The 13,278-nt window shown below is 34.8% G+C and overlaps 3 protein-coding genes across 5 annotated transcripts; all 3 read right to left on the bottom strand.

The window, feature by feature from the left end:
* Positions 1–60: 60 nt before the first annotated feature.
* LOC103830290 (O-glucosyltransferase rumi homolog) lies at positions 61–3,850 on the bottom strand. Its single transcript, XM_009106050.3, has 5 exons — positions 1,918–3,850; positions 1,313–1,839; positions 1,049–1,241; positions 677–952; positions 61–595 (listed from the first exon to the last, which is right to left on the bottom strand). The coding sequence occupies exons 1-5, from the start codon at positions 2,053–2,055 to the stop codon at positions 233–235; spliced, it is 1,497 nt and encodes a 498-aa protein (XP_009104298.1). The 5' UTR covers positions 2,056–3,850; the 3' UTR covers positions 61–232.
* A 245-nt stretch (positions 3,851–4,095) lies between these two features.
* On the bottom strand, positions 4,096–7,898 carry LOC103830289 (transcription factor MYB17). 3 transcript variants are annotated; one of them, XM_009106049.3, is made up of 4 exons: positions 5,577–7,898; positions 5,307–5,452; positions 4,855–4,984; positions 4,096–4,778 (listed from the first exon to the last, which is right to left on the bottom strand). In XM_009106049.3, exons 2-4 carry the CDS (start codon positions 5,437–5,439, stop codon positions 4,193–4,195), a joined length of 849 nt encoding a protein of 282 aa, XP_009104297.1. In that variant the 5' UTR covers positions 5,440–5,452; positions 5,577–7,898; the 3' UTR covers positions 4,096–4,192. The 3 variants fall into 3 exon arrangements, with proteins under 3 accessions (XP_009104297.1, XP_033131669.1, XP_009104296.1); XM_033275778.1 differs by having other exon boundaries at positions 5,307–5,448; XM_009106048.3 differs by having other exon boundaries at positions 5,307–7,898.
* A 653-nt stretch (positions 7,899–8,551) lies between these two features.
* On the bottom strand, positions 8,552–13,147 carry LOC103830288 (DEAD-box ATP-dependent RNA helicase 12). The gene is made up of 10 exons (XM_009106047.3): positions 11,109–13,147; positions 10,892–10,979; positions 10,572–10,806; positions 10,244–10,482; positions 9,762–10,013; positions 9,492–9,672; positions 9,321–9,409; positions 9,163–9,236; positions 8,931–9,066; positions 8,552–8,850 (listed from the first exon to the last, which is right to left on the bottom strand). Exons 1-9 carry the CDS (start codon positions 11,303–11,305, stop codon positions 8,988–8,990), a joined length of 1,434 nt encoding a protein of 477 aa, XP_009104295.1. The 5' UTR covers positions 11,306–13,147; the 3' UTR covers positions 8,552–8,850; positions 8,931–8,987.
* Between the last annotated feature and the right edge of the window lie 131 nt (positions 13,148–13,278).

Genomic DNA, 13,278 nt, shown 5'->3' with positions numbered 1-13,278 from the left:
TAATTGTCTAGTAGAGACTAAACAATAAACATTGACGCTATAGGTAATAAGATCGTTGCGAATAAAACTTTGTAGTCTAATATACATATGATTGGTGTTATCATCACGACTTTCATGTTATTCCTGATACAGATCTCGATAGTATGCATATGTGAGAATTATAGGTAAAGCAAATAAAACGGTTACTAGCAAAAACATCATGGAAATACTAATATTAAAACCTTTGTATAAATTAAGGTTTGTTGGCCAAATCATTAAAATATTGGTCCTCCCACAACTCAACTTGACGTGTTAAATTAGCTTTTCTCTCAATGACCTCTTTTAAAGCCAGACGGTCATAAGGAGGAACCATCTCACATGGAAACTCTTCACTTGGAGACATTACCATAGACTCCGCCATGAAGTCTCTCCACCGCTCAGTCGCTGCACATCCCAAACTCTCCGGTGTGATCTCCTCCGCATCCGAAGGAATCTTTACCTTAAATTTTAAGAGCTTCGCATACTCATTGAGCAAATGAAACATATAGTCATACACATACTTCATGTTCACCTCCTCTCTTATAAACCTACTCCCTAGCTCTCCAATCTCACGTGCCTACACAACAAAAACCAACCAGGTTTACATTTACACAAAACAAACTTCGAGGTCCAATGTGAAAACCTTTAATTAGATAACCTTATCCACGTGTGTATTCCCCCAATGTACGGCGAACTTGAGAGAAGTACACTTGGAGTCGTCTCTGATTGGCCAGTAGTGTTGCAGTGGCATCATTCCTCGTATGTAGAAGTCGTAGAATCTTGGTTTCACGTACAATGTCATAGAATCACATGCCATTATATACTTCTCACTAACCGACCATGCCCATCCTTCTATATATATCTTGTATCTGTGGGTGCACTGGTGATCTAGGTTTGAGTTCTTGAACCCTTCTTTGGTTTCTTTATCCCAGTCCTTGAAGACCATTTCAAAAATTGAGATACATTATAACTCGTATACACATGTAAGTGTATAATATAAAGTATTTTTCTAAGTGAACTTTTGTAACACCTGAACATAGAGACGAGTGTTCCATTCTTCATTTTCCGAAACGTTACACTTGAGAAGATCTCCTCTCGTGGGGTCTACATAAGGATTCCCCCTCCAATAAGCGTACGCCACACGGTCCTTCCATTGTGTAATATTGTTCCCTTCTTGTATTGCCTCTAGCGACTCCCCCCATGGTTTTATGTTTACTTCAGCCCTAGCCCATTAAAAGCCCATGTTACAAATAAGGCCTAATAATAAGCACAGTATCTAGTAGAGTTAGCTTACCAGCCCCAAAAGGACCAATCAGGGAAGACAATATCCAAGCTGGCATCATCAGAGCAGTAACGAAACAGTGGAGGTGGATCCTTGTTTTGTTGACCTGTATAGTCATCAGATCGGACGACGGGACGATCGTCAGCGTCGAACATAAGGTCGAGATCAGGCAATTTCCCCGGGTACCACCGTAACAACTGTAGGATTCCCCACAGAGTAAAATCATCTCTCGTTTGAATTGACTTTCTGTATCTCTTAACGTACGCCTTGCCGCGGTGGATCACTAGTCTAAAATGCGCCGTTTTGCTGGCTTTCTCAACCATGTTTCTAGTTATCCCCGTTTCTTTCCACGGTCGTAAGTCTTCGTGGATCCAGCGGAAGTAAGAAGGACAAGACGATGGTTGTGAACGGCTGGTATGTAATCTCGATGTGAGATTCTGAGAGAAATGAATCTGATGTGTTTGATCCTGAACGTCGCATTGGTAAGGGAACCTAGGTTTAAATCTCTTCGGTATTAGTTTGAAACCTGCGAAAGCATTCTAAAGAATAAAAAAAGTTAATATGGTATAGTGTGTTACGCTATAGAATGCACAAAAATATTTGGATTTAAAACTCACAAAGTTGAGATAGCCAAGAAAACCCAAGAGAGCAGCTGATATGAAGAGAGAAGCAACGATGAAAACAGTAGATTTCAAGATGTATTTTCCAGGAAACGGCAGCGTTTTGCGTTGTTCATCGTTGTTGTTCGTCTTCATGCCTTCCACTCCTTGATGCACGAGTCTAATCGTTCTTTTATGAAGTGTAATAAAAGTTACAAAGACTTATAATGAAAAAGAGGATACGACATGGAGAAACGGTCAAAAGACCAAGACAAAAAACTAACGATAGAAAATCGAGGCTTTGGTTTTTCAATTAACTAGCTGTTGATTTATTGAGATAATGACTTGGGATATTATTATGTATAGACAATGATAGGTTAGGGTCGATGAGATTGATGTATAAGTCTGCTTAGGAGTCTTTACCTATGTGGTTGATATGGTTTGATTAATAACTTAAGATAATTCAGTAATCAGAGAAACCCTATTCTATTGTTTTTTAATTATCACTAAACTCCTAATCTCGTTAATCTCCTCCATTAACCCTCACCTATCCCCAGCTAGCCCTAATCTCTAGAGACTTCCATGCATTGTTTATAACAACTTACCAACGTGTCTTCTTTGGATTTTAAGAAACGAGTTATGATCTGATCTAAGTTTAAATTATAGTATTATACGATACATATACAAGTAACAGAATATATTACGGGCTTTGTTTTAGATCACGGCTTTTGATTGGAGATTATAAATAAAAATAATATACTATACTCAGCAGATGTATCATTTTTCAAAACATTAAATGAGATTATCGTGGTGTGTTGTCAGAAGTGTATATTCTATTTACCCATAACTACGAGAGAACGTGCTCAATCAAACGTTTAGTAGCTGACCTAACCTCGACAACTCTCAGACTCATACGCAAACCATTGTCAATAAATAATTAAGCACGTTCAAGTTACTAATTTTCTTACGTCCATTGTTAAAGCCAATATTGAAGTGTAGTACGATAGAATTAGAGCTAAAACTCCGCTTGTTTGTTTAGTAAGAGCACACTAGTAGACGAACGGTAGAATTAAAAGTTTACTAATTGGTATACAAGATGGGCCGGGCCATAAGACGAAAGGGAATTGAAAGCCCATAAGTTTATAAACCAGCAAACATGAAGGTTTCCAATTCTCATGCATGATATAATAGAGACAAAATCTTCTGGGTTGTTTTATCTTTGGTCACTCAAACCTTAGTTGTGAGTAGGCCTTGACTTGTCTTCGAGTCGGGTTCGGGCTGATTCTTCTTAAATTCGGATCCTTCTAAACATTTGGATCTAATAAGTACTTGTAAATATTTGGTTCGGATTCTGGTCGGTTCTTTTAAGATCCAGATAGGTTCGAATCTATAATTAAAATATATGTAAAATACCAACAATTTTAGGGTCCTTATTAGATCCGGGTTGGGTTCGAGTATTTATTATCCGAAAATGATACGAAATATCCAAACCCGATCAAATTTAGTCGAAATATTTCATATATATCTAAAATTTTACAAAACAACTTAAAACTATTAATAATTAATATAAAACTTTTTAAAACTCTAAATTTTACAATTAATTAAAGCTTCATTTTTCTGTAACACTTACATTTAAAGTTTCATGTTATAAACAAAAATATTTCAACTAAATCATAAAATAAAATATAGAAACTAGAACGTAAAATGTCATAGTTTTGGATTTTCATATTTTTAAGTCGGTTATGAATTAGTTCTTATTAGATCGAATATGTTGACCAGTTTTTTCGATTCTTTCAAATAGAAGAATTTTGGATCCAATAGATAGTACTTGTAAATTTTTTGTTCGATTTTGCATCGGATATTTTCAGGCCGATTCTAATTCGGATATTTTTGGGCCGTTCCGACTCAGATTTTCGGATCTGACTAAAATGCCTAGGTCTGGTTGTGAGATAGCTCTTAGATATTTTTGAATAAAATTGTATAAAAATGGAAGCAGGCCCAATAGATAAAGCCTACTTTATCTGGCGCGAAGGGGGTCACGACAAATTGCTTGAAAAGCTCCACATTTTTAGTCTTACGTGGCATTGTTAACAGTATTACCTGTCTGTCGGTAACCAGAGTTTTATATTCACCTACATCGCAGTTTACGTGATCGACAACAGCTTATTGGCTTCACAGCCGTAAGATCTGATGACATTTAAAAACAACGGATAAGAAAATAAATAATTTTAAACCAACTGAATGCGAATTTACATTAGACAATGTATCTCTCTTTTTTTTAGAAACCATAAGTTTAGAAACCATTGATAGAAACACCAACGTGTGACTCTGTGTAGCTACTACCAATGTTCTCTTCCAAGAAGCTCATATCATCATCACTTATTGGGAAATCAAGTAGAAGCTGAAGAGCAGAATCTGATGAAACATCTTCAACATTATTCGAACATGGAGAAGAAGAGCCAGAGCCATGATTAATCCCCATAACAGTCTCTTTCCCTACAAGTGCAGATGAGGAAGATGTTGTCCTCGAGCAAGGGCTTTGACTTGTAGTAGTAAGGTTTTTGAAAGATTCACCAATCTCTGAGTTCCATATGCGTAAGAAGTGATCACATTCATATTTCACTTCACAAGAAGGATTAAAAAGAATTGACTCTCTAGAGAGTCTTGCCTCAGCTTCAAGCCTAGCACTTTCCCATTGAGCCATGTGGCGAGTTGTTTGTGAAGCTGGAGCTTGTTTGGCTAACCCATGTGAAGGTAACGGCTCGTGCGTTTTGGGATCAAGACCCATACTTAGCATACGTTTCTTCAAGTGTGTGTTCCATAAGTTCTTGATCTCGTTATCTGTTCTCCCTGGAAGCTGTGCTGCTATAGCAGCCCACCTAACCCCAAAGACAAAAAGAGAGGATTCAAACAACGAGAAATTAACCGAGTTTTATAAGACAATGTAGAAGCAACCTGTTGCCAAGAATGGCGTGAAGTTGGACAACGAGTTTCTCCTCCTGGGGAGTGAATGGACCTCTCTTTATGTCTGGTCTTAGATAGTTGGTCCATCTCAATCTACAACTCTTTCCACAGCGTAGTAAACCTAATAAAGATGAAAACTATCAAGAACCCTATTTTTCAAAAAAAAAAAGAAGAAAATTGCATCTTATATACAATAAAAAAACAAAAATACACTAACTAACTAAAACTCCCCCCTCTCTCCTACTTTCTCTTCCTATCTCTTTACTCTCTCTTCCAAAATCTAATTTTTCATTTTTTTGGTTATCTGGCAAATAAGCTCCAAAAAAAACTATCAAGAACCCTAGTAGTTACTTGAGGCTGAAGGAATAAGCTGGAAACTATGTTTTTTTAACTGTCTCAAGAATCAAACAAAAGACCGAAAGAGGGAAGAATGTGAGATTTACCAGCTTTCTTTGGAAGTAATCTCCAGCTTCCATGGCTGTTTTGCTTGATATATTCAACAAGAATCTCATCTTCTTCAGGAGTCCATGGACCTTTCTTTAAACCTTTCTTGTCACAGCAAGGCTTTCTTCCCATTTTGCTCACCTCGCTAACAAAATAACGAAAACCCTTTACAAGTTCTGAAGCTTAAAGAAGAAGACGAAACACAGAGAATGAAAACTTTTCATGATCGTATAGTAAAAGTTGTAAATTCATAGAAGAGACAGACAAACCTCCAAGTGAAAAAGGGGAAGATAGGATCAAAGTGAGAATTTTTGAGAAAAAGGTAAAACTATTAATGTGTTTCTGGTCTGGTTTTTAATGTCGTAAAGATGAAACAAAAGCCAAAGGAAGGGTTCTTTATATATAGATGATATAAATAAAATGAGGTATAAGAAAAGCGAAATAAAAACGATTGTGTGTGGGAATAGAGAAGCAAATAAGGACGATCAGCGAGCTTCGAGCCGGCCCTGGCCATTTATTACACGCAATTTTTGTACAACATTTATGACATTGTGTATTCAATGTTTGTGACAGCAACAGCAGATTGTTCATAAAAACAAAACATTTTTTTTGTCAAGATGCAAGTAGAGCTTTGAGATTTTGATTGATAATATTGAAGGTGTGAATTTTAGCAAAAATATAATTAATTTTGTATATTTTTTATATAAAAACATAATTACATATATATTTAACCATATTTCACCTAATAGAAAAATATATAGCTGAATAAAATTAATAAATCTATTCTATTAAAACAGCAGTTTGACCCATTGATAAAAGTAGGGTCCAATTATTATTATTTTTATTCCTATCATTATTTGGAATATTATTTATTATACCGTTAGACCTATATTTAAATTACCAATTGAAAATCTGAATATTTTGTAACTTCCCTTTTAAGTTCCAAAATTCTCGGGCTCCTCTCCTACGCGACGGTTATCAGAGTATTTGAACATATAAAAATAAATTATTAAATATATGCTTCACTAACGTATAATAGTAGACAGTTCCAAGTTAAAACTAAATTCTAATGCTAAGTGTTACGACACTCTTCGTGGTCAGAGAAGGCCACTATCAAGTTTCAGAGACCCATGGTATAATGTTTTTGTTTTGAAATTGGGACCATGGTATTTATTTTTAACCATTAAGGAACCATGGTATTTATCATCCACGGAATATTAAAGCAAATTCTTTTATTTATGATATTTAGTTCTTTGGTTCATGTTTTTGGTTTTATAGTTAACCTATCAAATATTTAATGTAACCATTATCTGTATTCTCTTTTTTTTTTACAACAAAAAAACGACGAACATTTCAAATTTAGATCAATATATGATTTAATTGAATTTAAGTTATTTGTTTAATATAACATGGTCACAATTAAAATTATTATCTATTTTTAATAAAAAATATCTAAAGTTAGTTAATATTTATAATATCTTACTTTTATAGTGTACCAGATAATTATTTATGTTTTCACGGGTTATTAAATCAAATATACAAAACATTTATCAAATATAAACCAAGTTAAACTAATAAATTAATTTTATTTTATTAAAAATATCAAAACAAATTTAAAGTAAATAGACTAAAAATGGATTGATTCGCTTTAGTATCTATTGATAAATGTTATGTCCAATTATTTATTCCATTTATTTAATGAGCCACTTATTATTCTCTTTACATAACTGTATTTGATTTTATTTAAACAATAACCAATACATTAGGGTGGTTATCAACAAGTAAAAAAAATTTAACCCTATGTTATATAACTCTACCTTTTTCAGTTAATATATACTTACCACTACGTTAGGATAATCCTACTAGAATTCCGAGGAACACCTTTCGTTCATTCTTATTCTTACTTACCATAAGTGTATATAAATTAAATTTCTTTAACATATTAAAAAAATTACAGAAAAATGTTGCATATTTACAGAAACATAAAAAACCAAAAATTACAAACCAACAATATATTCACGGGTCAAGACCTAGAACAAAAAAAATATGATTACAAAAAAACGGCTATATCGGCATATGATTACAAAGAACCAAGCGTATGCCGGATCAACTTTTGAATTGATATTATTTCATAAAATAGATTTTGATTAAAATTTACACACAAATATAATTACAAAGAAAATACAAATATAATTACAAAGAAATAAAAAAATATGAAAATCAAATTTCTAAAATTAAAATTTAAAACACAAAATATAAAAATTAAATTTCTAAAAAAATGTAAAACAAAAAATATACCCGCCCTTTTAAGGGCGGGTCAGAATCTAGTTTTACATTAAAATTTGAAAACAACACTTATTTTGTAACGAATTTTTTTTTTCATCAACAAATACTTGATATGAAACAGAGAGAAAGAGTAATATACAACCCTCGTAAGTAGCCGACTCGTCAGGGTTGTAGAATACAGCTAAGGCAAAGTAAAGAAGTGGGCTAGGGATTTCTCAGGATTTCTATTTGCAAGAAACAGGAAATGAAAAAGAGCATTAAAAGCGGATAAAACGTGACATCCTTTTTAGCCGGGAAAACAAAGACAGAGAGCAACATGTATTGTCATTTTTCTTAGAAAAATAATTAAAGTTAGTAAAGAAAGGAGCAGAAGTGGAAGTAATGGAGACGACAGGGACTTGTAGTCTTGACTCTTGTAGACTTTAGAGCCCAAGGAAAAGAAGTTTGATGCGACAAACAAGGAGTATAACGTAAGAAAATGAAAACGCTCATGATGTTAATAAATAATAGTGAACATTGAACAATGGCCATATATATACATATTCTTTCTTTACTATTATGTAATTTTTGTGTGATAACTAAGTTATATGTGCTTGAGCTTCTTACTATTACTAGTTGTTTATTACTACTAAAATTTACAGAATCCACAATGGGCCAGCAGAAAGTCGACACCGTCAAGTTGTCTAGGCTTAGGGATCGCAAAGAGTCAAAGAAAAAGAAGATACTGTTTGGTCATGACCTTGCAGACAAGGTGGGGTTCCATTTATTATCTCCATGAATGTGGTCAGCTACAAGTCAAAGCCGTAGTTTCATACAAACATATAGTATTTCATAGATATTTATTTACATGAAAGAATTAAATGCGACTTATCTATTCATCAAATAACGAGACATCTCCACAGGAATCTGAATCACATGAGTTATATTGTAAAAACAAGTAAATCAAAAACAAAAAATATCTTGCAAAACTAAATTCTCAACGGATAACACTAGGGAAAAAAATAAGTACAGCTGTCACTAGATAAAAGTATAAAACCCAACAGGGAAAAAAGTAGGAGCCTTATGTTCTCTTTATTATTTCTTGACTACCAAGTCAAAGATAAATGAGCAACGTTAACAGATTTCATTAGAACCACGAAACAAAGTCTAGAGAAAGATTAGAAACCAAACCACACTGGTTCATATCTGTAACGAGTCGTCTTTACATAAACCGCCAAGCATCAGTTCCCTCACCTCCTACTATAGCTTGAGAAACACCTGAACAATGCGGCACATAGGTCTTCAGATGCAATCAATGTTGATTTGCCAAGAGCTAAGAAGAAGAAAAATTGCCTCACCATTTTCATCAACACTGTGACTCGTGGGGTGGTAACATTTCTCGTGCGGTAACAGGTTTATTGACAGTAGATGGCTTGATCAATCTGAGAAGGAATTGGTTTGATTTCAGTGCCAAGTTCTTGCTCAGTCTGATACCTGTTTTCAAAACATATGATAAATGCCTGAGAAAACTATAACAAAAACGAAAAACAAAAGACACGGTAAGAACATTGGAGAGGAAGAGCGACTGACATTTTGAAACGGTCCTCGTATGTAACCAAATTCACAGCCAGCCCAAGGTGTCCAAACCGTCCTGATCGGCCCACCTGAACATTTTCACAGTATGAACTAAGAAGACCGAGGTTGTACTAGAGAAGCTATAGCAAAAAAGAGTTCTCGTTTCGACCTACCCTGTGTAGATACGACTCAGATGTCCTAGGAAAATCAAAGTTAATCACTACATTCACAGCTTGAATGTCAATTCCACGAGTAAACAGATCTGCACCAGTCATATTTCAGCATCATCTACATTTGATCATTGATCAAAGTACATGTACATGCTCGAAGAACACAAAGCATACCAGTGCAAACGAGATTTCTGCAAGCACCATTGCGGAACTCATGGAACACTCTGTTCCTATGGTCTTGAACCATCTTCGCATGAATGTAGAAGCACGAATAACCGAGCTCTGTAATTTTCTTAGCCAACAGTTCCACGCGATTAACAGAGTTGCAAAAGATTATCGATTGGTTTATTTGCAGCTGCAATTAAAAACGACAACCAGCTTAGATCATCCAAATCTGAGTAGCAGAGAGTTATCTGGTAACATGGATTGTTTTATACATCTGACCTTAGAGAAAAGTGTGTTGAGGCAGTGAACCTTCTGTCTCTCTTCAACAAAAGCGTAATATTGTGTGACACCCATTAGCGTGAGTTGATCCATGAGATTGATAACGTATGGTTTCCGCAGATGCCGATCCTTAAAAGCCTTCACAGTGACAGGAAATGTAGCAGAAAACATCAGAAACTGACGATTCTCTGGCAGAAACTGTATCAATTCCTCTAGAGAAGGTTGGAACTCTGCAGACAAAAGCTTGTCGGCCTGGTAAGATAGTATTTAAAGAGTTAAAAACTTTGAATCTTATGGCACAATAAAACAACTTCTATTTAAAACTTTAAAACTGACTACAGAAAGCGGTAAGTATAGCAAATGCATTTATATAGAGTAGGATGCAATCAATCAGAAAACTTGTTTTTAGCAGTAATCCTACAGTTTTTTCATCACACTTTTAGCAATAAATCACAAAACGAAGATATAGTACATGAGCTCACCTCATCCATCACAAGCATCGTGCAGTCTTTCAGAACACACACTCCCTTTTTAGTAAGATCCAGTATTCTTCCAGGAGTTCCAACGAGCAGATGAACAGGTTGATGTAACCGCATGATATCATCTCTCAGACTGGTACCGCCAGTGGTGACCATAACCTGGATGTTCAAGTATTTGGAAAGCTCCTTGCAAACCTGCGAAGTCTGAAGAGCCAGCTCTCGCGTTGGAACTAGAATCATGGCTGTATAAAAAACAAACACCAGTCAGAACAGAAAGTAACTCTATTTGTTCACAAATAGAGAAGGAGTTCCTAACAATAAACCAGCAAACCTTGAATAACATTGGTATTAGGATCAATTTTCTCAAGAACAGGAATGCAGAAAGCACCAGTCTTTCCTGTGCCGTTTTTGGCTCTAGCAAGAATATCACTACCGGTCAAAGCAATGGGAATGCTCTCTTCTTGAATAGGAGATGGCTTCTCAAAACCCTTCTCATATATTCCCTTTAAAAGATCCCTTTTCAGAAAGTAATCTTCGAATTCATTTCCTTTTGTAGCTGTCACATCCTACATACAATGTTCAACAAAAAGGTTCACACACATAAGGAGAGAGTCCAATTATTAAGCCAAATCTCAGAAGAAGGTAATCAACCGCTGTCTGGTAACGAGTATCAGGAGGTGGGAGCTTCAACGTTGCCTTCCAATCTTTGCCGCCACTGAGAGTAACGGAGCCACTGAATCTATTCAGCACAAGAGAGATATCAGCTTCACCTTCTAATCCAATCAATTCATTAAATAACCTTTCGTATCTCAGAATCATTTGTAATAAAACGTATTGAACAGTTGTTTTCCAAGAAACGAAGACTTACTTATGATCGTTGGGCGGCTGAGACGACGTCGTGTTCTGGACCTCATTGGCGTTTCCAGGAAGCTGAGCGCGTCTTGACCACTGCTGAAACTGCTGGTGGTTCTGCGGTTGTTGACCGTACGATTGATAATCAGGATGCGGCGGAGCTCCACGTCCCGTTCCATTCCCCGGAGGATATCTTCCTCTGTTGTTATTCATCACAATCTCTCTCTCGATCTCGAAATCTATACAAAAAACTCAAGCCACTACAAGGATAATGAGAACCGCCGGAACCTAGAAACCTAATTGCTCGTTCAAACCCTAGGGTTCTAAGAAGCTGATCGTGGAACTCAGGGCGAGATCGGAGTGTTCAAATAAAACTACAAACCGGTCAGCCAGAGAACGGAGCAGAGAAAGAAACGAATCGAGAGTTCAGATTTGTTTATTCACAAACCGACGGAGAGAAACCGCGAGCGGCGAAGAGTAACAGAAAATTTTCTCGGGAAAGTTAGTTACAGGAAATAGAAAGTGACGAATGGATTTTCCTCTTTTTTCAGACTTTCTCACTCTTTTGTCAGTTATTTATAAACATGACCCTTCATCTTTTCTTTACTAAAATTTCTTAAAAATACACACACTAATTTTCATTTGTTAATAAAATACATGAACTATTTTTGATTTTCGTTTAATACTTCGTTACCTATTAAATACACAAACTTTTGAAATTCGCAGGTTTATACGTAGTTTTAGACAACTTAAACTATGTTTAACGACAGTAATGACGGCGTTAGTATTTAACTAAAACATGTTTAAATTTTGAACTTTTTTTAAAAAAAATACAAAAACTATTTTTTATTTGCTAATAAAATACACGAACTATTTTTGGATCCCCGTTTAATACACAAACTAATTTTTGTTTTCTATTAAATACACATACTTTTAAAATTTGTAGATTTTACACATCGATTTAGACGATGTCAACTATGTTTAGTCAACTTTTCTATTATATACACAGACTCAATAGCATCCTTTATTGTAAGGTCCATTTCAGTCAGCTTTTTCTCGAGAAAGGTAACTACAATCATGTCCTCCAAACCGCTGTTAACCACCGACGTACATTCAGGAGCGAACCCAGAATTTTTTTTATGTGGAGTCATAGTATAGGTAAAATTTTAAATAACAAAAATATTAAGAAAAGGGGTCACTGAGGGGCTTTGATCCCGGGTTTATGGGTTCAGTACCAAACTTCCTAACCAAATACGCTAGTGTCAAATAACAATTTTAGCTTGCCAAATTATATTTATAATATATTTGGGGTGTCAGATGATTCCATAATTCTTAACGTGGGTCCACCACTGCGTACACCTGAGGAAGACAAAACCCAACCAAACCAAAACCTCACAGAAGATGAAACTTCTGATGCAGGTCCTGAAGCAGATGAAGAACATGAGTCATAAGATTAATCCATGTCCTTTCTTTGTGAAATGAAAGAACAAAATAAACCATAAAAAACATATATTTTTTTAGAAATCTCTTGTATATTAAAAGAGAAACATTACAGTATTTGGGATAGTTATCTGTCATTACCACAATGATTCTTAGAGCCGCAGTGAGGGGCTGTTAGACAGTTTCTGACAATAACAATAATGACAATATTAGAAAAGGTAAGGAAAAGAGAGAGAGACGATTCATGTAGAAGAAACGATCGGTGAAGTTGGAGAGACTTTTTTAATTGTTGTCACTCTATCATTAGTTCATTTTTGTTTTTGTCATTTAATGTTTTTAAAATCAATTAATAACAAAATTAATGATGAGAGACCTAAGAGAGTACCTAACCACTAATGATGCTCTTAGAATCTATACAGAATTAGGTTGCTTCATCTACATATATAATAACCTTTTATTAAACTAACCATAAATTAATTATTAATGTTCTTCACTTTTTCCATAAACAAAAATTAAGGAATTTTCTAATGTCGCAAAAATATATATGACAATTAATGATTTTGAATAACAAAGATTTGATAAAAACTAACGTATCCTCTATCATTTTTTCAATTTTAACTTACTAAAATAAATTAAAAAACCACATTAACCATATAATAAAATTTAGACTTTTCCGTATATGTTATATTTAGTTTTTTTGAAAATGACTATAAATTACTAAAACTCTTAAAAGTTTCACTTAAAAT

Source organism: Brassica rapa, chromosome A07 (genome assembly GCF_000309985.2).
Source record: "Brassica rapa cultivar Chiifu-401-42 chromosome A07, CAAS_Brap_v3.01, whole genome shotgun sequence".
NCBI classification, from domain to species: Eukaryota; Viridiplantae; Streptophyta; class Magnoliopsida; order Brassicales; family Brassicaceae; genus Brassica; species Brassica rapa.
Note: the sequence above shows the minus strand (reverse complement) of the source record. Positions and strands in the feature narration are given on the sequence as shown.